Source organism: Galeopterus variegatus, unplaced genomic scaffold (assembly GCF_000696425.1).
Source record: "Galeopterus variegatus unplaced genomic scaffold, G_variegatus-3.0.2 Scaffold1995, whole genome shotgun sequence".
Classification (NCBI taxonomy): Eukaryota; Metazoa; Chordata; class Mammalia; order Dermoptera; family Cynocephalidae; genus Galeopterus; species Galeopterus variegatus.
This window is the reverse complement of record NW_007728106.1, coordinates 158,787-182,045: the sequence shown is the minus strand read 5'-3', so window position 1 is coordinate 182,045 and position 23,259 is coordinate 158,787. Positions and strand designations below refer to the sequence as shown.

The following is a 23,259-nucleotide window of genomic DNA, read 5'->3' as shown; positions in this document are numbered from 1 at the left end:
GATGTATATTTTGCAGATATTTTCTCCCACTCTGTTGGTTGTCTTTTAACTCTGTTAATTGTTTCTTTTGCTGTGCAGAAGCTCTTTAGTTTGATATAATCCCATTTGTTTATTTTTCCTTTGGTTGACTGTGCTTTTGGGGTCGTATTCATGAAGTCTGTACCCACTCCTCCTTCCTGGAGTGTTTCTCCTATGTTTTCTTTAAGAAGTTTTACTACAAAGCTATAATAACCAAAAGAGTATGGTACTGGCATAAAAACAGACACACTGATCAGTGGAATAGAATAGAGCACCCAGAAATCAACCCAAACACCTACAGCCATCTGATCTTTGACAAAGGCACTGGGGAAGAGACTGCCTCTTCAGCAAATGGTGCTGGGAGAACTGGATATCAATATGCAGGAGAATGAAACTAGACCCATACCTTTCACCATACACTAAAGTCAACTCAAAATGGATTAAAGATTTAAATATACACCCTGAAACAAAGTCATAGACGTTTAAAAGAAAGAAAACATTAAAACCACTTTTACTTCCATTTACATATCCAAATAGATTACTGACAAATGGCTTTTCTTACAATAAATGTGCCTTCCCATCAATCTAGCCTTTGGGAAATGGCAACATCCTGACTTTTCAGGTTAGGAACAAATACAAGTTGAAATAAAATGTGGCCATTAGTGTGAATGATTGATCTCTCTCATGCTCTCTTAGATAAATCCATTTCTTTCTCCCATAAATTTTGACCAGGAGAAGAAGTATCGTTTCCAGAACCAGGTAGACAAGATGAAGGAAAAGGTCAAGAACGTGGAGGAAAGATCAAAGGAATTTGTGAACAGAGTGGAAGAAAAGAGCCATGATCTAATTCAAAAGTGGGAAGAGAAGTCGAGGGAATTCATTGGCAACTTTCTAGAACTATTTGGACCTGATGGAGCATGGGTATGTAATTATTTCACTTGGTCCCACAATGACAGGCATTTTCAGTTTATCCTCCTTTTCATGGAGCCACTCAAGCATGTCCCTTTTCTCAGTCCACTATGTGGCCTCTGCTTTGGGCATCAGCCTGAATGACTTTGAGTCCATGTCACTTCCTTATTGAATTTCTGCCTTAGCCCTCAATATGGTACCCAGTAGCCCCCGAAGCCAGGTCGGGTCTCTGTTTCTGTTTCTTGTGCAAAGCTTGGAAGCCATCCAGTGCTCATAAATGTCTCTTATTGAAGGGGCCGGTTCCATAGTTTATCCCAGTAGCCCAGCTGGAGATGATGCAAAGCTGGGGGATAAGGTTGAAGTGAGTCAGTGGCAGCACAGAGCTTGTGTTGCAAGACAAGGCCAATGGGCTCTTGAATCAACCAATAGCACTTATGTTTTGGGGAGAAGAATGTAAAAGAAACGTAGCTGCTTTGGTCAGCTTTTGTTGTCAGAAATCCTCTTCTTTCACTGGTTGGAAGAGAGAGAAGAGGTAGAATTTTGCTCTGCATCTGTGTGTGTCATGCCCGATTTTCTCCTGTTTTTCCATGGCATGCAGGTGTTGGAATTAAGGCACAAAAGTCTTTGGGGATGAAGCCATGATCTGTATTTTAAAACTGAGAGAGAAAATGTAGAGGGTCTCCTTGCCTAAATTCTACAGACAACTCTGAATGATAACTATGGAAAGAAAATTCTGGAAACCACCTTGTACCATTGGTATTTCTATTGTGCTTGCTCTTCCTGAATAAATCACCAGTATTGTCAGCAGACTTGATGAGGGTTCTATGAAAGAGATACTTTTAAAGCTAACTTTCCTTTTAAAACAAAAAGAAATGATTCCACTTGATTTCCCTGATTTTTAAGTAGCCTAGATTTCCTATTATGATATAAGTCTCTAACAAAATCCACTTCCACTTATTTTATTGATGGGTTGTCACTGCTGCCTCTGCTTGTTGGAGCTCATTCATTATAGGATTATCTAAAAGTAAAACACTCGATTAGTAATAGAAAAAGAACAACATTTGAGAAGTTGAAAAGATGCTTTGCTCAAAGCCTAGCAGCCTCTAAGTGGTTGTAGAGGTGGGCGTTATAGGCTAACCATGTCCTGTCAGCTGTCTGAGAGGGGTAGAAGATTTGCGAGGGCTGCTTGATCCCTCAATGACTTCTAGAAAGAGCTGACAAGTGTGGAGGAGCCAGGGGCTGGGCTCCTTTTAATTTTCCCCCACCCTGCTAAAATTTTCAGCTCAGACAATTTAATTCATGGAACATTTACTGACGTTCCCATCTATACATGGCATTGTGGAAGAACACAAAGAGAGACAAAGTGCAGACCCTCTTCTCTAATAACTATAACATAAAGTGTGAAGTTTCCCATTTAATCCAGAATGTATTTTAATAGTTCACATTTTTGCAACTAATTTTCAGGCTCTGAAGAAACAGCTAGTGGTTTTTAATGAAACTATAGAGGTATTCATTTGCTTACAGGGAGTCAGAAATGTGTCTCTGATAAGAAGCCCTCGTATTGTAACTCAAGCAGGTGGATGTTTTCTCCACCTGGAGTGAGCAAAGGCAGGGAAAAGATATAATTTCATAGAAACTTTATAGACCCTAGTCGTTTTAGGCTCCTGGTGAAGGCAAAATAGTAGCTGGAATTGTTCTTGGGGAATCTGGTGACAGCAAGGTGAGGTGATTTTTAAGAAATGAAACCCAGCTTAGAGACTGGAGGTTTTTCTTTTAAAACTTGCTATTATTGTCAAAACTGTTATTAACGTTAATTTACCGTATCAGCCAGACTTAGACATTACTTTTTTTCTGTTGACATTAAAAGTACAGGAATAGTTACAAGGATGTTAAACGCCAAGATAAGTAATTTGCTTTTCATGAATATGCTATTATTATAATAATTCTTTATTTGTGGATTTGGGACTGAAACTCATTTTTTAAAATAGAGGATCTGCATTACCCGCAAATACAGTACTGATACAAATAACCCAAACTTGGAAAGGTGTAAAATAGAAGAATTTAAGGTTCAAAATTTGGTACAACAGGATTGGTATGCAGCATAGTATGTAGTTTAGAGTGGGTACTCTGTATTTCTGGATTAAATAAATATATGAATGAATGGATGTGTGAAGGAGACCTATTCACGAAACCTTCCTAAATCCTATGAGTGTGTGCATACATACGCATATACTATACATATACATGTACATGTACACACAAACACATATATATCTTTAGCCTTTTATTGCTTATGACGGCAGATACAGGTTGAATACGACTTGGTGTTTGGTAGATCAAATTCAGTAGGGAGACTTGGTTTGGTTGGCTCTCAGCAATGTTTTAAAATTTCTTTTAGGAAGGGCATGAACTCTCTAGATTGCCACGACCACACCATTTTCCACTGTTCCTCTCCTCCTCTCCCAGCCCAACTCACACACTTACACGGCCCACCTGGCCCCAGGGAATGTTTGAATTTGCTCCTTGTGGTATATAGTCTTTAAGTCTTCCCAAATGACCTCATGTTTGATATCAATGTCCATGATATAAAATCCACACCTTCTATCTCTGAGTATAAAGAAGTGATGATGATCGTGATGGTGCTGATGTTATTGTCTAGAAGTTGTGCAGCAGGTTGAACTCTTTCTGATGTCCACTCATATCTATTCTACCCATTTTAACCACACAAGAAGGTATATTGTAGCCATTTCGTAGGTAAGGAAATGAAGGCATAGAAAAATTATGAAACTTCCCCATGGTCTCACAGGAGTTTGGAGGCTGGGATGGAGCCTGGGACCCAGCTCTGTATGCTTCACAACAGGAATATCCACAGGATGCACTCGTTTTGCTTCACTTACCTTTGGTCAGGGTGTAGCATTGTGGAGAAACTGAGGTCTACCAAAAACCCTGTAAGGCCTTGTGACAAAGCCAGTTGTCAGAATGGCACCTGAGGCCAGGTCATCTAGATTCAGGACAGGCACTGTCAGCTGGCTCCAGGCTTCCTAAATAAGCAGAAAGTGTGGTATCCATGGGTGTATAAATTTTCCATTGAAATGTAACAAATTACCCCAAAACTTAGTGACTTTAAACAACAAACACCCTGTATGGGCTAGCTGACAAAAAACAAAACAAAAACAAAAAACAACAACAAATAAACAACACTTATTATCTCAAACAGTTTCTGAAAGTCAAGAACTGGGAAGCAGCTCAGCTGGGTGGTTCTGGCTCAGGGTCTCTCATGAAGTTGCAGTCAAGATGTCAGCTAGGGCTGCAGTCATCTGGGGCTTCCATGCCTACTCATGTGGCCGTTGACCAGGTATCTCAGTTCCTCAGCACCTGGTCATTTTCACAATGCTGCCTGAGAGTCCCCAGGACATGACAGTTGGCTTTCCCCAGAGTGAGTGACAGAGAGAGAAATAGTGACCAACACAAAAGCTACAGTCTTTTATAACCTAATATCAGAAGTGACATACCATCACTTCTGCCATATTCTGTCGGTCACACAGACCAATCCCAGTACATTTTGGGAGGACACTACATAAGGATGTGAATAGCAGGAGGCGGGGCCATCGGGGGCCGTCTTGGAGGCTGCCTACCCCAATGACTTTTGAGAATTTGAACAAGCAGTCTACTTCTCAAATGCTATAGTAGATGATCTGTTCCTAATTATTCAGGAACAAGATCTGATTGGTGGATTATCCGAGCCCAAGTTGTTACTTTTCAAATCTCATTACTCCACTTATTTAACTAGTTTTGCTTGATTCTTCTAACTAGTCTTGACTCATATTCAGAAGGTAGCCTGTAACCCAGCCAAGCTGCACAGGGAAGACTTCTCAGCAGAGGCTTGGTATTACCTTTCTTCAGATGGAAGACTGTCTCAGGGAAGGACTTATAAAGGAGCTTAATTTTGAAGCTTTGTTGCCAGGTTGGAAGTGATGCTGTTCATCTTCAAAACAGCATGCAGAATTGAGGGTCAAGAAGACTGTGTCAGGGGATGCTGGCTCAGTGTTCCGGGTTTGGTTTGGGGGTAGGGCCTTCCTAGTGAAACTTTTTGTTTGAAGTATATGAATTCCCAGAGCGGACACATTCTATTTAAATATTAACACCCCGACCACATATGCTGGTTTTTAAAAACATTATGTGTCCTTTTAAATGATTTGTCACTGTATTCCTCCATTGCCTCCGAAAACAGAATCATTTCCTGTTTAAAATGGAGTGGGTCTATTTTATTTTACCATATGAACATAGACCCTTTCTTTGAGCACCAGGAGAGAATGACCTTAAGTCAGGTGCAAGTTTTTAGTTCATCTTACACCAGTGAACTCCCTTTGCCCCAATCCAGTCTGATAGATCCCTATGCCACCCAAACAGGCATTTGCCATCTGATGTACAAGACTACTACCCTTTTAAAAAACCTGTGTGTCCATTTTTTGGAAAGAACAGATTTACAAAATGTGAAGTCCACTGCTAATTTTTAAAATTGTGGCAAATATATACATAACATAAAATTTGCTCTTTTAACCATTTCAAGTGTTCAGTTCAGTGGCATTAAGTGCACTCATATTGTTGTGCAACCATCGCCACCATCCATCTCCAGATCTTTTTCATCATCCCAAATGGAAACTCTGTACCCATTAAACAATAAATCTTTATTCCTCCTCCCCCCAGCCCCTGACAAACATCGTTCTACTTTCTATGTCTTGGAATTTGACTACTCTAAGTACCTCATATAAGTGGAATCATACAGTATTTGTCCTTTTGCGTCTGGCTTTTTCACCTAGCATAATGTCTTCAAGGTTCATCTATGTCGTGGCACGCATCAGAATTTCCTTCCTTTTAGAAAGACCACAGTGGTGCGTTGGACTTGCAGAGGGAGAGAACATACCTTGGGATAGAAAGTGGAGTTGGGGAGAAAGGGGGAGAGGGAGGGAGGTTGGGGATAATTGGGTGGGGGACACAGGGTACAAATGTGGTAATGGGCATGCTGCCAGTTTGAATCTGACCTTTGCATTTTGGGCACAAGGGGTGACAATCAGCTTTGTATCTCATGAATATTCATAACCAATATAAGTAAATAAAATAAAAATTTAAAAATGAAAGTACAATACATGTAATGAACCTTAGACTGGAATTCTAGAGAACTAAAGTATAGATCCATTTTGTCTTTTAAATTGCTGTTGCATGACTGTATTTTCCTGGGCCAGAGGGCATTTAAAAAATAAAAAGTGTGGACCAAGTGGGAAAAAAAAAGAATTTCCTTCCCTTTTCTGGCTAATATTCCAATCTATGTATGTATCATCTTGTTTAGCCATTCATCTGTTGATGAACTTTAGGTTGTTGCCACCTTTTGGCAATTGTGAATAATGCTCGAGTCCCTGCTTTCATTTCTTTTGGGTATATTCCCAGAAGTCAAATTGCTGGATCATATGGTCATTCTGTTTAATTTTTTGAGGAACTGCCATACTATTTCCCGCAGTGGCTGCACCATTTTATATTCCCACCAGTGATGAACAAGATTTCCAATTTCTCCACATCCTCAACAGCACTTGTTTTCTGGGGGTTTTTTGTTTGTTTTAATAATAGCCATCCTAATTATTTTAGGCACTGCTCATTTTTAATTTTAAGGAACTTTTCTTTTGATTTTAAGAAAAGAGATATAAAATGCAGCTAGTGGATCTGAATTAAATTTTCCACTTGAGACTTTGACAATTGGTTCTTAAAAATTTATCTTTAAACAAATGTACAAGTAATATGTGAGTAAACAGAGAAAGGTCTTACTTGAAAGTGGCTAATTACAAGAGAGGTGGTCATGTGCAGGGGCTCACTTCCTAGCAAGGTGGCCTTGGGCAAGTTCCTTTGCCTCCCTGATCCTGACTCACAGCTTCTGTAAATGGGAAAAGTAAATGTAGCCACCTCCCAGAGCTGTTGGAAGGATTAAATTGGTTCACACTTTAAAGCCCTTAGAACAGTGCCTGGCACTGTGTAAGGGTTACTTGTTGTTAGTGGTGGTGTTTATCCATTTGTCCAGAACTGAAGCATGGGCTCTTCTCTCTTCTTGAGTTTTGTTTTGCCTACCAGAGGTCCAAACCAGATTTTTTATTTCTATGATTTTTTAAAATTTCTTCTTGGCAGATATGCAGGAGTATATCTGAAATACCGAAACCTTTAAAGGCATTTGTCAAGACATTTACTGCCTCGCTACATTTTAAGTATTTCTTAAAGGGAAAACTTTGTAGGGGGGAAATAGAAAATTACTTTCATATGGACAAGACTATAAATGGGATTATTTTCTTGGGGGACAAGTTTATAAATGGAAACCTCTTAACAGAGTAGAAGACTGAATTTAAATACCTTTCCTCTTTGAAAATACCATGCCATGGTCTTTGTTATTCGTTATACTTCTAAAGTGCTTTTCTTCCCAGGAAGCTCATTACAAACTGTCTCCTGACCAGATTTAATTTAGCTCCTTTGTAGGGGAACCACCCTTCAAAATACACCAGAAACAGATCAGAGAGCCTGCAAATCAAGCCCAGGGTTGTTTGCATGTATTCGCATTTTATGAAGTGCGATACCATTGTTTATCATTAAGGATTCAAATTCTTTCATCCCCTTCGGCAGAATATTCTCAGTTATAAGCTTGATTCAAACTAGAGTAGACAAGTTGTAGATTTCTTAGAAAGTGGGCTTCTAATGGAAATCCTGACAATCCATTAATAGCAGGAGGGCTAATGGCTGCCACTAAAAATATACTTAAAAATTACAGTAATAAAAACACATATTTTAAAGTGCCTTCTAGAAGTTCAAGGATTTTTTTTTTAATGTTGCTGTTAATAATAGGTCACCCGATCCTTTTGGCATTTGATTTTGTCTCTTAAATGGGCTTAATCTAAGTAATGCTGTTGTACTGCACTTTTTTTTCTTTTTTCTGTTTGATTTTGAGGAGGGTTGGATGTCTTTGGGCAGAATTATCATGCCCTTAACAGAAGGTAAATAATTGATGTGCTCATAGACATATGGAATTTTAAATCTGGAAAGGATGTTAGCGATCAGCAAGTCATTTCTTACATTTGCTAGAGGAAACGTAGGGCTCTAAAATGTAATGGGCTAGAGTTTAGAAAAGGCAAACGAGTGCTGGGGGGAATCAATAACATGCCTGAGGCATTACTATTTTCTCACCTATTTTCTCATTATTGCAACACCTGCCCTTCCACCTGATAGCCTCGCCAGGGTTACCTGAGTTCTTTCTTCCTATCAAAATACTTTTTTTATGATGATAAAAGGAATACACAGTCATCCCTTGGTATCTGTGGGGGATTGGTTCCAGGACCCCCGTAGATACCAAACTGTTGTTCCTCAAGTCCCTGATATAAAATGGTATAATATTTGCATATAACCTATGCACAATATATGTTAAATCATCTATATACTTTAAATATACTATAACTAGGGGCCGGCCCGGTGGCGCACTGCTACAGTGCGCCGCTTGGGAAGCGTGGCGGCGCTCCCACCGAGGGTTCGGATCCCACATACAGACTGGCCGCTCACTGGCTGAGTGAGGAGCAGGGGCAACACCGGGGGTTGCGATTCCGTTGCCGGTCCCGGTCCGGTACGGGCGTGACACTGAGGGTTGCGATCCGTTGCCGGTCACGAAAAAAGACAAAAAGACAAAATAAATAAATAAATAAATAAAAATAAATATACTATAACTATATACTTTATATTATATACTTTTTAAAACTATATACTTTATACTATATAGTTTAAATCATCTCTAGATTGCTTACAATACCTAAAACAATGCTCACACATCACTTCACTTGTGTGGATTCAACGTAGTACTTGGTGTGTGGCAAATTCAAGTTTTGCTTTTTGAAACTTTGTGAAAACTTTTTTTCTGAATTTTTTGATCTGCAGTTGGTTGAATCCACGGATGCGGAACCCATTGATATGGAGGGCTGACTGTATATTCATTACAGAACTATTATAATGTAAAGAAAAGACTAAAAGGAGACTAAAAATCACTTGTGGTCTCATCATACAGAGCAGTCATTGTTAATATTTTGCAGTATCGCTCCAATCATTTTTCCATTTACATGTATATATGTTGCTTCTCCAAAATTGAGATCATGCAGAATATACTGTTCTCAAATCATTTTGACTTTGCAATCGCTATGAGCATTTTCTCACATTATTAAATATTCTTTAAGAACTGATTTTCATCAACTGTTCAGTACATCATCTTGGAGTTGTACAGGATTTCTCTAACCTATTTAGGGAGTTTGCAGTTTTGTCTGTTATGACACTGCAGTGAATATCCATATACAAATAAATATTTGCTTACATCTCTGATTATTTCCTCAAGAAAAGAAGTTTTTGCATCTACTGGTGTCCCGACCCACAGGATATCCCCCTGGAGGGGGGAGTGGGAAATGGAATGAGACAAAAGACGCGAGAAATGGAGACAAGACAGTATTCTGATCAAGTCTCGTTTATTGGCTCTAAGGTTACATCTTATATAGGAAAGAAGCAGGCATACTGTAAGAAGTAAGGAATGCAGGAATGTGATAAGGTCTTGAGAGGAAACAAAGACAGGACATTCCTGATGCAGTGCAGCCCCCAATCTTTACAGCAAAGCAGAAACTTGAAAGAAGATAAAAGGTCACCCTTGAGTAAACTTGCATAGCCAGGAACACAGAATTCCCAGCACAAACAGATTAGGAGGCAGTTATCACGTAAGCATGGCCATCTTGGTGCAAGCAGGTTGTCACGCAGGCATGGTCACATGAGGAGGGGTGTGGGGCTACAGGCTCCCAACATACTGGCAAACTACCCTTGAAAGATGTTACATTTTATCCTCCCACCAGCAGTAACATGAGTGTGGTCCTTTTCCTGAGTCCTCACCAAGACTAGCCATTACAAATTAAAAACAAAAACAAAACCAAAAAACACCCAAAACTTTAGTAATCTGATATATTAAAAAGGCATCTCATTTCAATCATTTACATTTGTTTGATTACTAGTGATGCTGAACACTTTTTATAGTCCGTTTATAAATGTCTTTTGTGAATTGCCTGTATATACCATATGCCCATTTTTCTAGAAAGGTTTTTACCTTTTTCCTTTTGGTTTATAAGCTCTGTTTATATACCAAGATCCATAATTCATAATTAAATGTTGCAAAAATTTTCCCCAATTTTTTAATTTGCCTTTTATCTTATTTTGTGTTATTTTTATTGCTTATACATGTTCATGGGATACAAAGCTGACCGTCACCACCTGTGCCCAAGATGTGATGGCCAGCTCAATACTGTCAGTATAACCATTACCACAAATTGCGATTATTCCCCATGCCTCCCACCCAATTATCCCTGACCTCCCTCCCCATCCCCCTTTTCCACACTCCACTTTGTATCCCTAGGAATGTTCTCTCCCTCTGCAAGTCCAACACACCACTGTGGTCTTTCTTTCCTTCCTTCTTTCTCTCTTAGCTCCCACTTATGAGTGAGGACATGTGGTATTTTTCTCTCTGTGCCTGGCTTATTTCACCCAACATAATTTTCTCCAAGCTCATCCTTGTTGTGTCAAATGGCAGAATTTCATTCTTTTTTATGGCAGAGTAGTGTTCCATGGTGTATATATGCCACATTTTCCTTATCCAGTCATCTGTTGATGGACATTCAGGTTGGTTCCATATCTTGGCTGTTGTAAACACAGCTGCGATGAACATGGGAGTGCAGGTATCCCTTTGACATGATGATTTCCATTTCTTCGGGTATATACCTAGAAGTGGGATTGCTGGATCGTATGGAAGATCTATGTGTACTTGTTTGAGAAACCTCCATACTGTTTTCCATAGTGGTTGTACTAATTTACAGTCCCACCAACAGTGTAGGAGTGTTCCCTTCTCTCCACATCCTCACCGGCATTTGTTATTCTCCGTCTTTTTTATTTTAGCCAGTCTAACTGGGGTGAGGTGATATCTCAATGTGGTTTTAATTTGCATTTCCCTGATGATTAGTTATGTTGAGCATCTTTTTAAGTGCCTGTTGGCCATTTCTGTGTCTTCCTTAGAAAAATGTCTATTCAACTTCTTTGCCCATTTTTTAATTGGGTTATTTTTTTACTGCTTAATTGCTTGAGTTCCTTGTATATTTTTGAATTAATCCCTTGTCAGATGTTTAGCTTGCAAATATTTTCTCCCATTCTGTAGGTTGTCGTTTCACTGTGTTGATTGTTTCCTTTGCTGTGCAGAAGCTTTTTAGTTTGATATAATCCCATTTATTTATTTTTTCTTTTGTTGCTTGTGCTTTTGGACTCTTGTTCATAAAGTCTGTGTTCAGTCCTAGTTCCTGAAGTGTTTCCCCTATATTTTCCCTTAGTAGTTTTACAGTTTCAGGTCTTATACTTAAGTCTTTAATCCATTTTGAGTTGATTTTGGTATGTGGTGAGAGTTGCAGATCTAGTTTCATTTTTCAGCATATGGATATCCAATTTTCCCAGAACCACTTATTGAAGAGGCAGTCTTTCCCCTAATGTATGTTTTTGTTCCCTTTGTCAAATATCAATTGGCTGTAAGTCTGTGGGTTGATTTCTGGGTTCTCTATTCTGTTCTACTGGTCCAACTATCTATTTTTATGCCAGTACCTTGCTGTTTTGGTTACTATAGCTTCATAGTGTAATTTGAAGTCAGGTAGTGTTATGCCTCCTGCTTTATTTATTTATTTATTTTTGGCACAGGTTGCTTTGGCTATTAGGGGTCTTTTGTTGTTCCATATGAATGCTAGGATTATTTTTTTCTATTTCTGTGAAGAATGTCATTGGTATTTTGATGGGGATTGCACTGAATCTGTAGATTGCTTTGGGTAGTATGGACATTTTCACAATGTTAATTCTTCTAATCCAAGAGCATGGAAAGTCTTTCCATCTTTTTGTGTCTCTTTATTTTCTTTCAGCAGTGATTTGTAGTTCTCATTGTAGAGATCTTTCACCTTCTTGGCTAAATTTATTCCTAGGTATTTTATTTTTTTTGGTGGCTATTGTAAAATGGCTTACTTTCTTGATTTCTCTTTCTGTTAGCTCATTATTGGAGAATATAAATGCAACTGATTTTTGGGCATTGATTTTGTATCCTGCAACATTACTGAAGTTATTAACCAGCTCTAAGAGTTCTTTGATAGTCTTTAGGTTTTTCTTTTTCTTTTTTTTTTTTTTTTGGGAGCGCCGCCGCACTTCCCAAGCGGCGCACTATCCAGTGCACCACCGGGCCGGCCCCGTCTTTAGGTTTTTCTATATATAGTATTATGTCATCTGCAAATAGGGACCATTTGACTTCATCTTTTCCAATCTGGATGCCCTTTATTTCTTTCTCTTGCCTGATTGCTCTGTCTAGTATATCCAGTCCTGTGTTAAATAGGAGCATTGAGAGTGGGCATCTTTGTCTTTTTCCTGTTATTAAAGGAAAAGTTTTTCCCCATTCAGGGTGATACTGGCAGTGGGCTTGTTATAGATGGCTTTTATTGTGTTGAGATACTTTCCTTCTATACCTAATTTGCTGAGAGTCTTTATCATGACAGGATGTTGAATTTTGCTGAATGCTTTTTCTGCATCTATTAAGATAATCATATGGTTTTTGTTCTTGATTTTGTTGATGTGCTGTATCACATTTATTGACTTGTGTATGTTGAACCATCCTTGCATCTCTGGGATGAATCCCACTTGATCATGATGTATAATCTTTTCGTTGCTGTATTCTGATTGCTAGTATTTTATTGAGGATTTTTGTGCCTATGTTCATCAGAGATATTGGTCTGTAGTTTTCTTTTTTTGTTGTATGTTTGGTTTTGGTATCAAGGTGATGCTGGCCTCATAGAATGAGTTTGGGAGAGTGGCTTCTGTTTCAATTTTTTGGAATAATTTGAAGAAAATTGGTATTAATTCCTCTTTAAAGGTTTGGTAGAATTCAGCAGTAAAGCCATCCAATCCTGGGCTTTTCTTTGTTGGGAGATTGCTGATTACTGCTTCAATCTCTTTGCTTGTTATTGGTCTATTCAGGTTTTCTGTTTCCTCTTGGTTCAGTCTTGGTAATTTGTATGTGACCAGAAATTTTTCCATTTCCTCCAGGTTTTCGAATTTGTCGGTGTATAGTTGTTTATAATAGTCTCTAAGGATTTTTTGTGTTTCTGTGGAATCAGTTGTAATGTCTCCTTTTTTATTTATGAGTTTTGTAATTAGTGTCTTCTCTTCTTTTTTTTGTTGTTAACCTAGTTAGTGGTTTGTTTATTATGTTTATCTTCTTAAAAAAACAACTTTTGTTTCATTGATCTTTTGTATTGTTTTTTGGGTCTCTATATGATTTAGTTCTGCTCTAATCTTAATTATTTCTTTCCATCTACTTACTTTGGGATTGGATTGTTCTTGTGTTTCTAGTTCTTTTAGGTGTAGTGTTAGGATGTTTACTTGAAATCTTTCTGTTTTTTCGTGTAAGCATTTATTGCTATAAACTTCCCTCTTAGTACTGCTTTTGCAATATCCCACAGGTTTTGATATGATGTGTCTTTATTTTCATTGTTTCATAGGAATTTTTAAATTCCTGTTTAATTTCTTCTTGGACCCATAGGTCATTCAGGAATCCATTGTTTAATTTCCATGTATTTGTATAGAGCCCTGAGTTTCACTTGTTATTAATTTCTAGTTTTAATCCATTTTGGTCTGAAAAGATAGTTGAAATGATTGATTTTTTTTAAAGGTATTGAGACTTGATTTGTGAAGTAACATGTGTTCTATCTTGGAGAATGTTCTGTGTGCTGATAAGAAGAATGCATATTCCGTAGTTGTTGGATGAAATGTTCTGTAAACATTTACCAGGTCCAATTCATCTAAAGTTTAGTTTAAATCCTGTGATTCTCTGTTGATTTTGTTGCCTAGATGATCTGTCCAATGATGAGAGGGGGGTGTTCAGGTCCCTCACTATTATCATGTTGGGGTCTATCTCTTTCTTTAGGTCTAATAGTGTTTGCTTTATATATCTGGGTGCTCCAGTGTTGGGTGCATATATATTTATGATTGTTATGTCTTCTTGCTGGATTGATTTCTTTATCATTACATAGTGGCCTTCTTTGTCTCTTTTTACAGTTTTTGGTTTAACATCTATTTTATGTGATATAAGAATAGCTACTCCTGCTCATTTTTGGTTTACATTTGTATGGTATATCTTTTCCCATCCCTTCACTATTAGTCTGTGTTCATCATTATCAGTGAGATGAGTCTCTTGAAGACAGCATACAGTTGGGTCTTGCTTTTTGATCCAATCCATCAGTCTGTGTCTTTTGAGTGGGGAGTTTAATGCTTTTACATTTAGGGTTGTTATTGAGAAGTATTATCTTATTCCTGATATTTAGCTTTTCATTTAGATGTTTTGAATGTCATTTATTCCTTTATTTTCCTTTAATTATTGGTCTTCACTGTTTGTGGGGATTTTTTGAGGTGGTAAAATTTAGTTTCTTTTGTCTTTCTCATTTGCATTTGTGTTTTACTAGTGGGTTTTATTCTTACTTGTGTATTCGTAGTAGTGATTATTGTTTTTTGGATTCCAGATGCAGGACTCCCTTAAGAATTTCTTGCAGAACTGGTCGTGTGGTGATGAACTCCCATGGTTTTTATCTGGGAAATACACTATTTCTCTCTCATTTCTGAAGGATAGCCTTGATGGGTGTAGTATTCTTGCCTGGCAGCCTTTTTATTTTAGTATTTTGAATATGTCATCCCATTTTCTTCTCACCTGTAGAGTTTCAGTTGAGAAGTCTGCTGTTAGTGTAATGGAAGCTCCCTTATAAGTGATTTGATGCTTCTCTCTTGCTATTTTTAGGATTCTCTCTTTGTCTCTGAGCTTTGCAAATTTGACTATAATGTATCTTGGAGAGGATCTTTTTGGGTTGAATCTGTTTGGGGATCTTTGAGCTTCCTGGATCTGAAGGTCTGTGTCTCTCCCTATACCTGGGAAGTTTTCCATTATTATTTCATTAAATAGATTTTTAATGTTTTTACATTTCTCCTCCCCTTCAGAAACACCCATGATTTGGATGTTTGTGCACTTAAGGTTGTCTGCTAGCTATCTTAGACATTCTTCACTTTTTAAAATTATTTTATCCTTTTTTTTTTTTTGTCTGCCTGGGTTATTTCATAAAGACTATCTCTGAGTTCAGAAATTCTTTCTTCTGCTTGTTCTAAACTGTTGCTTAAGCTCTTGGTTATGTTTTTTATTTCATTGAATTCATCTTTCAGTTCCAGTTCTGCTACATTGTTTTTTAAGGTATTAATCTCTTTGTAAATTTCATCCTTCATATGCTGGATACTTTTTTCTCATTTCATTGTGTTGTCTTACAGAGTCCTCTCTTATCTCATTGAGTTTCCTTAAGACAGTTACTTTTCAGTCATTTCAAGGGTTTCCTGTTCTATAGGGTCTGGTACTTGAGAGTTACTGAATTCCTTTGGCAGTTTCATATTTTCTGATTTTTTCATATTTCTAGTATCTCTACATTGATTTCTGGTCATCTGGGAGATCAGTTGCTTCTTCTATTACTTTGGAGTGGATTTTGAGGAGAAAGACTTCTCCTTTTTCCAGGCTCCTCCAGTGACTCTCCTTGTGTCAGTGAAGTCAAATATGTGGCGGGCCACCTGCATGGTAGTCTTGGATGTTACTGAGGCTGTGAGCCATCCTTGCAACAGTAGTAGCTGTGGTGGTAGCTGTGTGAAGCCTTGTGGCAGCAGCCTCATGGTATTGGGTCCTGCCTTCTGCGCAGGTGGGGCAGGGATCTGAGTGGATGGCTGGCCTGTTCAGCTGCCTGTCTGAGTGCCTCCCCCATTGGCAGCAGCACGGCTTGGGGTTCTGCCTTCTGTGCAGGCAGGGTGGGGGTCTGGGTGGGTGGCTGGCCTGTTCTGCTTCCTTTTTGAGGTACAGAAGTTTAAATTTCTATGTTATCAAACATCAGTCTTTTCCTTTATGGTTTCTTTCTTTGCTTTTATGCTCACACCCAAAGATATTTCTTTTTTTTTATTGAATCATAATTTTTGGGATTCAGTGTTGACATATGTGGATCAAATCAGTATTACTAGTATGTATATTGTTACAAATTGTACTTATTCTTTATGCCCCTTGTCCAATCCCTCCCCAACCCCTCTCCAGAGAGAAAAGGAGTTGTAAGATCCTTTCTTTCTAATCCTGGCAGCAGCATGCTCCTGAAAAGCTAAGTGTTGCCTTTGCAATCCCAAGTGTCTCACTCATGGTTAAGAAGAGAGCTGAGTAGAGATAGTCCCCTTTCATCTTTGTCTCCTTCCTCATCGTATAACTTCGTATAATGTATGCTATACGAAGTTATTACGTTGATTTGTTGCCTAGATGATCTGTCCAATGCTGAGAGGTGTGATCAGGTCCCCCAATATTATCATAGAGCAGATGCTTCTTCTGTCACTCTGGAATGGGCTTTGTGGAGAGAGACATCCTCTTCTTTTCTTTGGTCTCTGCTGGTGACTCTCCTTGTATCAGTGCACTCCAGTGGCTGGCAGACCATCTGCGTGGTGGTTGTGATGTCTCACACCCAAAGATATTTCTAAAACACAAATCTGATCATACCCCTCCCTTGATTAAAATCTTCCCGCAGCTCTTGGGAAGGAATTCCAGCCTCCTTCTGGTGCTCCAAGCCCAGGTTATTGTCACCACATAGGTACTTGGGGTTCTAGTTACATCAGGTAACTTGTACTTGGTACTTGGCGCCCTCTGCTTGGGAAGCCAGTCCTCCCCATCTCTACCCCTCTTCCAGTGCATTATCAAAGACTCAGATCAGACACAATCGCCTTCTTTATACCTGTTCTTCCTCTTCCTCCTGTGCAGCACCTGGTACCCAGAAGGTTTCTGTAATGGTTTATAAAATGTATAGCCCAAATAACAAGCAAAGTTTAAAATCACTGATAGGAGAATTGGCTCTCAGGGTCAGTTTAGAATCAAAAAATTGGACTGAGCTGCTGGGGGCTCAGCTATGAGCAATTGAAAGACCTCAGGCAGCATGAGAAAGGCATTCAGAAGGTGGTAGAAGGGAGCGGCAGGCACAGGGCAGGAGGCCAGGGAGGCTGGCAGGGGTTCAGGGCCAAGACTAGGACTGGGTTTCCCAGAGGGCTGAAGGACAGCCTCTAGGAAGGGCTCAGTTCTGAAAGCACCAGCTAATAGTCACCTGAGGTTTCCAACTGGAAAACCAGTTTTACCGCCCAAACCTCCTCCTACCCCACAGTCTTCCCCACACCAGCAAATGGCATACCACTTTCTAGTTCCACAGGCCAGAAACTGGAGTCACTTCGTTCCTTTTCCTCCCACATCCCACATCCCATCTGTCAGCGAGTCCTGTTGGATCTACCTTTAAAATGTAGCCAGGCCACATATTGTAGGAGTCCATTTCGATGACATCCTGGAAAAGGCAACACTGTAGCGACAGAAAACAGATCTGTTGCCAGAGGCCAGGGGAGGGGTAACTCTAAAGGGTTATGAGGGAATTTGGGGGCTGATGCACTCTTCTATGCCTTGATTGTTGTGGCGGTCACAGAACTGTATGAGTTTGTCAAAACTCACAGGACTGTATACAAAAAAGGGTGAGTTTATTATACCTTAATGCAAATATGGGAAAACATATACTGGGAATCTGACCATTTCTCACCATCATCGTGGCCATCACCCTGGGCTGGGCACCATCATGACCTTGGATTCTTAGCGATGGGCTCTTAACTGCTCTCCCTGTTCCTGCCCTCACTTCACTGCAGTCTGTCCTTTGAAAACAAAAAGCAGATTTTTGTTACTCCTTTGCTCAGAGCTCTACAGAGGGACAGTCCCCTCTTAATTCTCTGACTTGATCTCTCCCAGTGCTCCCCACTCTTCGCTCACCACCACCATGACAGCCTCCCTCTGCCCCTTGAACATGCCCTGTGGTTCTCCTCAGAGTAAAAGACAGAGTTCTCAGCTTCTGCCCACCCAGCAGTCCCCCTGCAGTCACTGTGGCCTACTTGCTCTTCCTTGGCCTCGTGCAGTGTGTGCTCCAGGTTCTCTGTCTGGAATGAGCTGCCCCTGATTCCCATTCATGTGGTCCCTCCCTCGTCTCTACAGGTCTTTGTTCAAAGAGCATTTTCTCAGTGAGGCCTTCCCTCAGCACCCCATTTGCAAGTGCAGCCCACTGCCCCCACCCTACTTGCTATCCTCTTTCATCTTATTTCTCTCACAGACCACAGTTCCATCTGACATACCACATATTTGGTTTACTGTGTGATTCCTCCTCATATCCAGGAGGACAGGAATTTTTGTTTTAGTTTCTGCTACCCTTCCAGTTCTTAGGGCATTTCTATTTGCCTGGCAAATTACTGAGTCTACTCAGTAATTTTGTAGATGGAAGAAAAGAAGGGGAGAAGGAAGGAGTCCCAAGAACCAGCAGTGATTGTAATCTTATGTATCAGCATCTCACGGCCCCCAAATTTTACTCAATTCTTTCCCATATGTTGTCTGCAACAGCAAGGAATGTAGTGCAAGTCTCAGTTTGTGGGTCCAGGGGTTTTGGGGTTGTCTCTCCTTTCTGCTTTTTTGTTTCGCTGCCACCTCAGATTGTTAAGTTAACAGATGCCTTCTCTCAAATTTCTCTTTAGAAGCAGATGTTCCAGGAGAGGAGCAGCCGGATGCTACAGGCCTTATCCCCGAAGCAGAGCCCTGTGAGCAGCCCGACCAGGAGCCGTTCCCCTTCCCGTTCTCCGTCACCCACCTTCTCATGGCTCCCCATCAAAACCTCACCCCCCTCCTCGCCCAAAGCAGCCTCAGCCTCCATCAGCAGCCTGAGTGAGGGGGACGAGGACGAGAAGTAAAGGCTGCTGGCAGACAAGAGCCACACCACACAGGACGGGGAGAGCACGTCACAGGATGCCTGGGTGGTGTTTGAAGGGGACTAGTCACAGGAGCTGCAGCTCAGCAGGGAGACCCTGCTTGGGACCAGTTCTCCCTCACTGTCCACACAGCCCAACACTTGGGCTCCGCATGGAGGTTTCCAGCTGGACAACCTATACCAACCTTCTTAGCTTCATCTGGAAGAATCACTCTGCTTTAACCTTGCTAAGGAAAGAGGCAGAGTGCCCCAGGGAGACTTGCACTGAGTGGGGTGAGTCCTGCTTTGGTCCTTACACCTACTTCCAGCAAGTAAACCACCTGTGGAAGCGGCTGTTCCCTCAACCTGCTACTTCTGGCTCTGTAAGGGCCCTGCACGTTGCCTCCTACCACCGAAGCTCTGCCAGAATAAAGTTATTTTCAAGAGAGGTGAAAAAGTGTTTCTGAAATAGTCAAGTTAAAGACATTCCAACCTTCTCTGTTCAGCCACTAAGACTTGATATTGCAACACATCGATTCTTTCCAGTTCCAGAAATATGGCTCATAGACAAAGCCTTGCTGAAGGTCAGCTATGAAAGGTGAACCTTATTCAAAGGATTGCTTTGTCAAGATGTACTGCACATAAGGCCTAATGTGTTCCTGGTTGTACTTTCTCATCATTGGTTTGACTTCAGTGTTTTCCAGAAATGACCTTAACCTGTGGGAACTGCAACAAAGAAAAACATCCTGTGTAAGAAAGGAGAAGCTGCTTAGCTTTGGCTCCAAGTTTAGCAGATGATAAATGTCTCCTGAAGCTTCTCCTTAAAGGATGCTATCATGGAATGGCTTTTCCCATCTCTGACCAATTAACAGTTTCATAGACCTCAAGTAACAGTTCAATGTACCAAACACATAGTGTACCAATAGGGGGTGCTACCTGCATGTACCTGTTCTGCGTATGCTCCAAATATGCCATTCCAGGCATATACCATATGCAATATGAATATATGATGGTGGCATTTTACAATATACTTCTCTCCTGCTCTCCATCCTAATACCCTGCTGAAATCCGTGCTCTAAAGAACCATCTGGTTCCCTTATGACTTGGGCACTTTGTCAAAAACTCATCCCAGATTCTCATAGAAATGTTTTGTCCCAACCAGGAAATTAGTTGGTGGTTCTCGTGGCCTTCTATAACATTCTGGGATGAAGGGAGGCTCTGAAGGGTTTTGCAGAGCACTGTGGGCTCAGTTATGATCTCAGTATCTGAAGGATCTAGCTGGTATTGTAGTTATCTCTGGCCCTAGGTTTGCTGAATGGAACTCTAAGCATTCCTGCTGAGTTGTCTGAAGTTACTGCTTCCTGATCATATATAGGAAATGAGCAGGTAGAGTCAAGGTTTGGAACCAAACTCATGGGTATAAATAGGTATTGCCTGGTTGTCCCTCTAAAGTCAGAGACAGACCTGGGGTCTGACGGAGCAGAGGCCCAAACCAGCAACTTGTGGGCAGAGTCCAGCATCTCTTGTGCCAGGAATGCCCTTTGTCAGAGGCCTTGGGAACCAGCCGTCTAGGCAATAAGAGGTGCAACCAGTGAAGGAAGGTGGCATGTCTTTCCCCTTTGTGTTGGGGTTGAACTACCTCCCTGCCCACCTGGAGATGAGTGGTGTGTGTTGGGAAGCAAAACTATGAGGCTAAACTGGCCTGGAACCTCCTTGTTCGTGGCACTTTCTCCAGAACTCTGTAAAGCACTCATGAGGGACAGAGAACTGGCAGGAACCAGGCATGTGAGAAAACTTCCTTTTGCTCTGCAGAGAGGCAAGGGCCCCGTTCTTCCATTGTGCCCACTTGGCCTCTGTCTTCCATCTGCATTCAGGACACGCTGTGCATGTCTGCCTGCCATTTCAGCTGGTTGACACCTGTAGCAGTGAAAGGATGAGGAGATCAGCCAGGCAAGTGAAGGTAGTGACAACAAGAGAAAAGGAGAAAGGAGGTTCCTGGAGAGAGGAAAGGAGGATAAAGAAAATCTGCTCTCTTAAACCATTTCAGCACCTCTCTGTAGATGAAACTCTCTCCTGGGAGGGCTCTTATGCTCTTACTCCATGCTCCGGGGCAGACAGATGCACTTTCACCTGAATCCTACTCTGGAGCAAATAATGTGGGGTTGATGTGTCAGGCTGACTAAACTTGCAGCCCTTACATGCCATACTGACAGGTGCCATTTGTGTGGCTCATCAGATAGTGCCACCGTAGCTGCCAATTAGGGGAAACAACCAATGCCTGGGTTATTCCAGGCATGGGTCAAAACAACCCACAAGTGGGTTCTAAGTCTCACCCTCCTAACCTCCAGCAATACCTCGCCATCCTCCTAAGGCTACAAGTCTACTGAGAAGGTATGGGGAGGACTCTGCAACCCAACTTTTGGTACTTCTTGACCATCTCTCAGTCTCTCCCAGGCCCCCCCCCCCGAACACCACCACCTCTCCCCCCGCAGGAGGAGACGGGGTTGCACTTTGGGCCGGCACGTGAATTGTAATGGCCAAGAGTGAGTTAAGGCTGGAATGGGAAATATAGAAAGTATGCTACAAGCTTGGAGAGGTAAGCAGAAATGACAAAAAGCAAGGACAGAGATTGTTTTTGCCCTAGAAAGTGAAGGAAGCTTCCGACCGAGGAGGGTTGGAGGACAGCAGCTTAGGATTGTGGAAGGGGGCAGATATGAAGATGGGAGAAAATGGCACTGAAGTAGGGTGGGAGTGGGAGGATAGTTATTTTCCACTCCCTTTCACGTGTGAACTCACCTGCTAACAGGTGAAGACGAAAGCGTTCCTTCTCCATACGTCCACGGTCAGCAGGTACCCACACAGGGTGTGGCGTCCCTGCCTCTCTGGCTTCCTCCTTTCAGCTCTTCTACGTTAGATGCCACATCCGCCTTATGAGGCCCCTGAAATCAAACGTTCGCCCCTCTGCCAGCTAAGAAACAAGGGTGGAATTGTAATGCCGTATTCACATTGGATGACCTGCTTCTGGCAAGCCAGCTCCTGAGTGTCAGGACCTTGCAAAGGCAAAGGAAAGCCAGCCTCAAGAGGAATAAAAGACAAGCCTGGCTTTTGACTTGCTCCAGGTGGAAGAGACGCAGCCACGGGATCTCAATCTTGCTCCATGCCTTAGGCTCCTAGATACTGTGATTCTATCCCTTGAGGGAGGGATGGGAAAAACACAAATCGATTTTTCTCTCCATCTTCAGGACCTGTTTTAGCACCCAGTCATACCCCTAGGAGAGATGTGAGATGGCGTCACTGGCTCAGCTGAGTCAGATGAGCCCGTATCTAGCAGAGATGTGCCTGTCGTTCAGGCATCCGTTCAGCACTAGTCCTGGCCATCAGATTTTAAAAAAAGAAATAGCTCATGAGGCACTGCAACTTCTACTCCACTCTAGACTCCTCTCTAGTTCTGTGTTGTGTCACTGCGATGTGTTTGGGGACAAAGCCATAAGAAGAGCATACATACTTAAGACTATGCTGTACATATAAGACAAGACGACTATGTCTCGTCTGGGTTAAAGCACGACCTTATGCCCAAGCGTTTGCTCTGGTGCTGAATAATGCTAACTACTGAAATCAGCCCCCCCCTTCGCCCTGCACCTCCTTTCCCCTGTTCCTAAATGGAACACGGCATTTCCAACTCATTTATAAATAAAGGGATGCAGAATTGCATTTTTGCTTGTTGTGTTTCTTGAAAGTATGCTGCCGTGTGCTCCTATTTATGAGCTCTCGCTCAACGTGGAAAATCCAGGCATTGTAGCAGCTGTCATGGTCCTCTGGCTGGCTCTGCCCAGCTATGGTCCCAGCGCTTCCGAATGATCTGGCTCTGTGCTGTGCGGAATGGGCCAAAGTCTTAGAGTTGCCAAAGGACCCACATCTGACTTAAAAGCTAGTTAGGAGCAGAAGCATCTGGAGGAGAGGTCATGTGGGGAGCCCAATCAGGACTCCGATTTGGAGGCTCCACCACTAACTTGTTTGGTGACCTTGGCCAAGGCACTTCACTTCTCTGGCCTCAGTGTCTACTTTCGTAAAAGGAGGGGGTTGAAGGAAATGGTTTCTGAGGTCTCCTTTGCCTGTAAAGGTCTTTGAATTTATGAGGCAGCTGCATTGTCCCCAAGCTTCTGCCAGCTACAATGTGGTCACTGAGCAACCTTGAGAAAGTGGGAAGCCAGAGAGGTGGTCCTCCCATCCCCTGGGGCCCCCACAACTGACAGCATCTGTGACCGGTTTCATGCCTCGGCCTCCACACTTCGAGCATCAACATAAAAGGCTCGGGTTCCATCCACCTTTCTTGCCACTTGGCGGAATGCTTTTCTCTAAAGGGTACTTAAACTTTGGGAAGTGGCCATTTCCACCACTTTTCCATCTTTGG

General features: G+C 41.5%; 1 protein-coding gene across 2 annotated transcripts in view; it reads left to right on the top strand.

Moving 5' to 3' along the window:
- The window catches only part of PCYT1B (phosphate cytidylyltransferase 1, choline, beta), an 81,059-nt gene extending 59,892 nt beyond the window's left edge, over positions 1-21,167 (top strand). For both annotated transcript variants that reach the window (XM_008579960.1, XM_008579961.1), the window contains 2 exons: positions 751-939; positions 18,640-21,167. In XM_008579960.1, coding sequence (XP_008578182.1) covers positions 751-939; positions 18,640-18,852 — 402 coding nt within the window. In that variant the 3' untranslated portion in view covers positions 18,853-21,167. The remainder of the gene's footprint in view (positions 1-750; positions 940-18,639) is intronic.
- Positions 21,168-23,259: the final 2,092 nt, after the last annotated feature.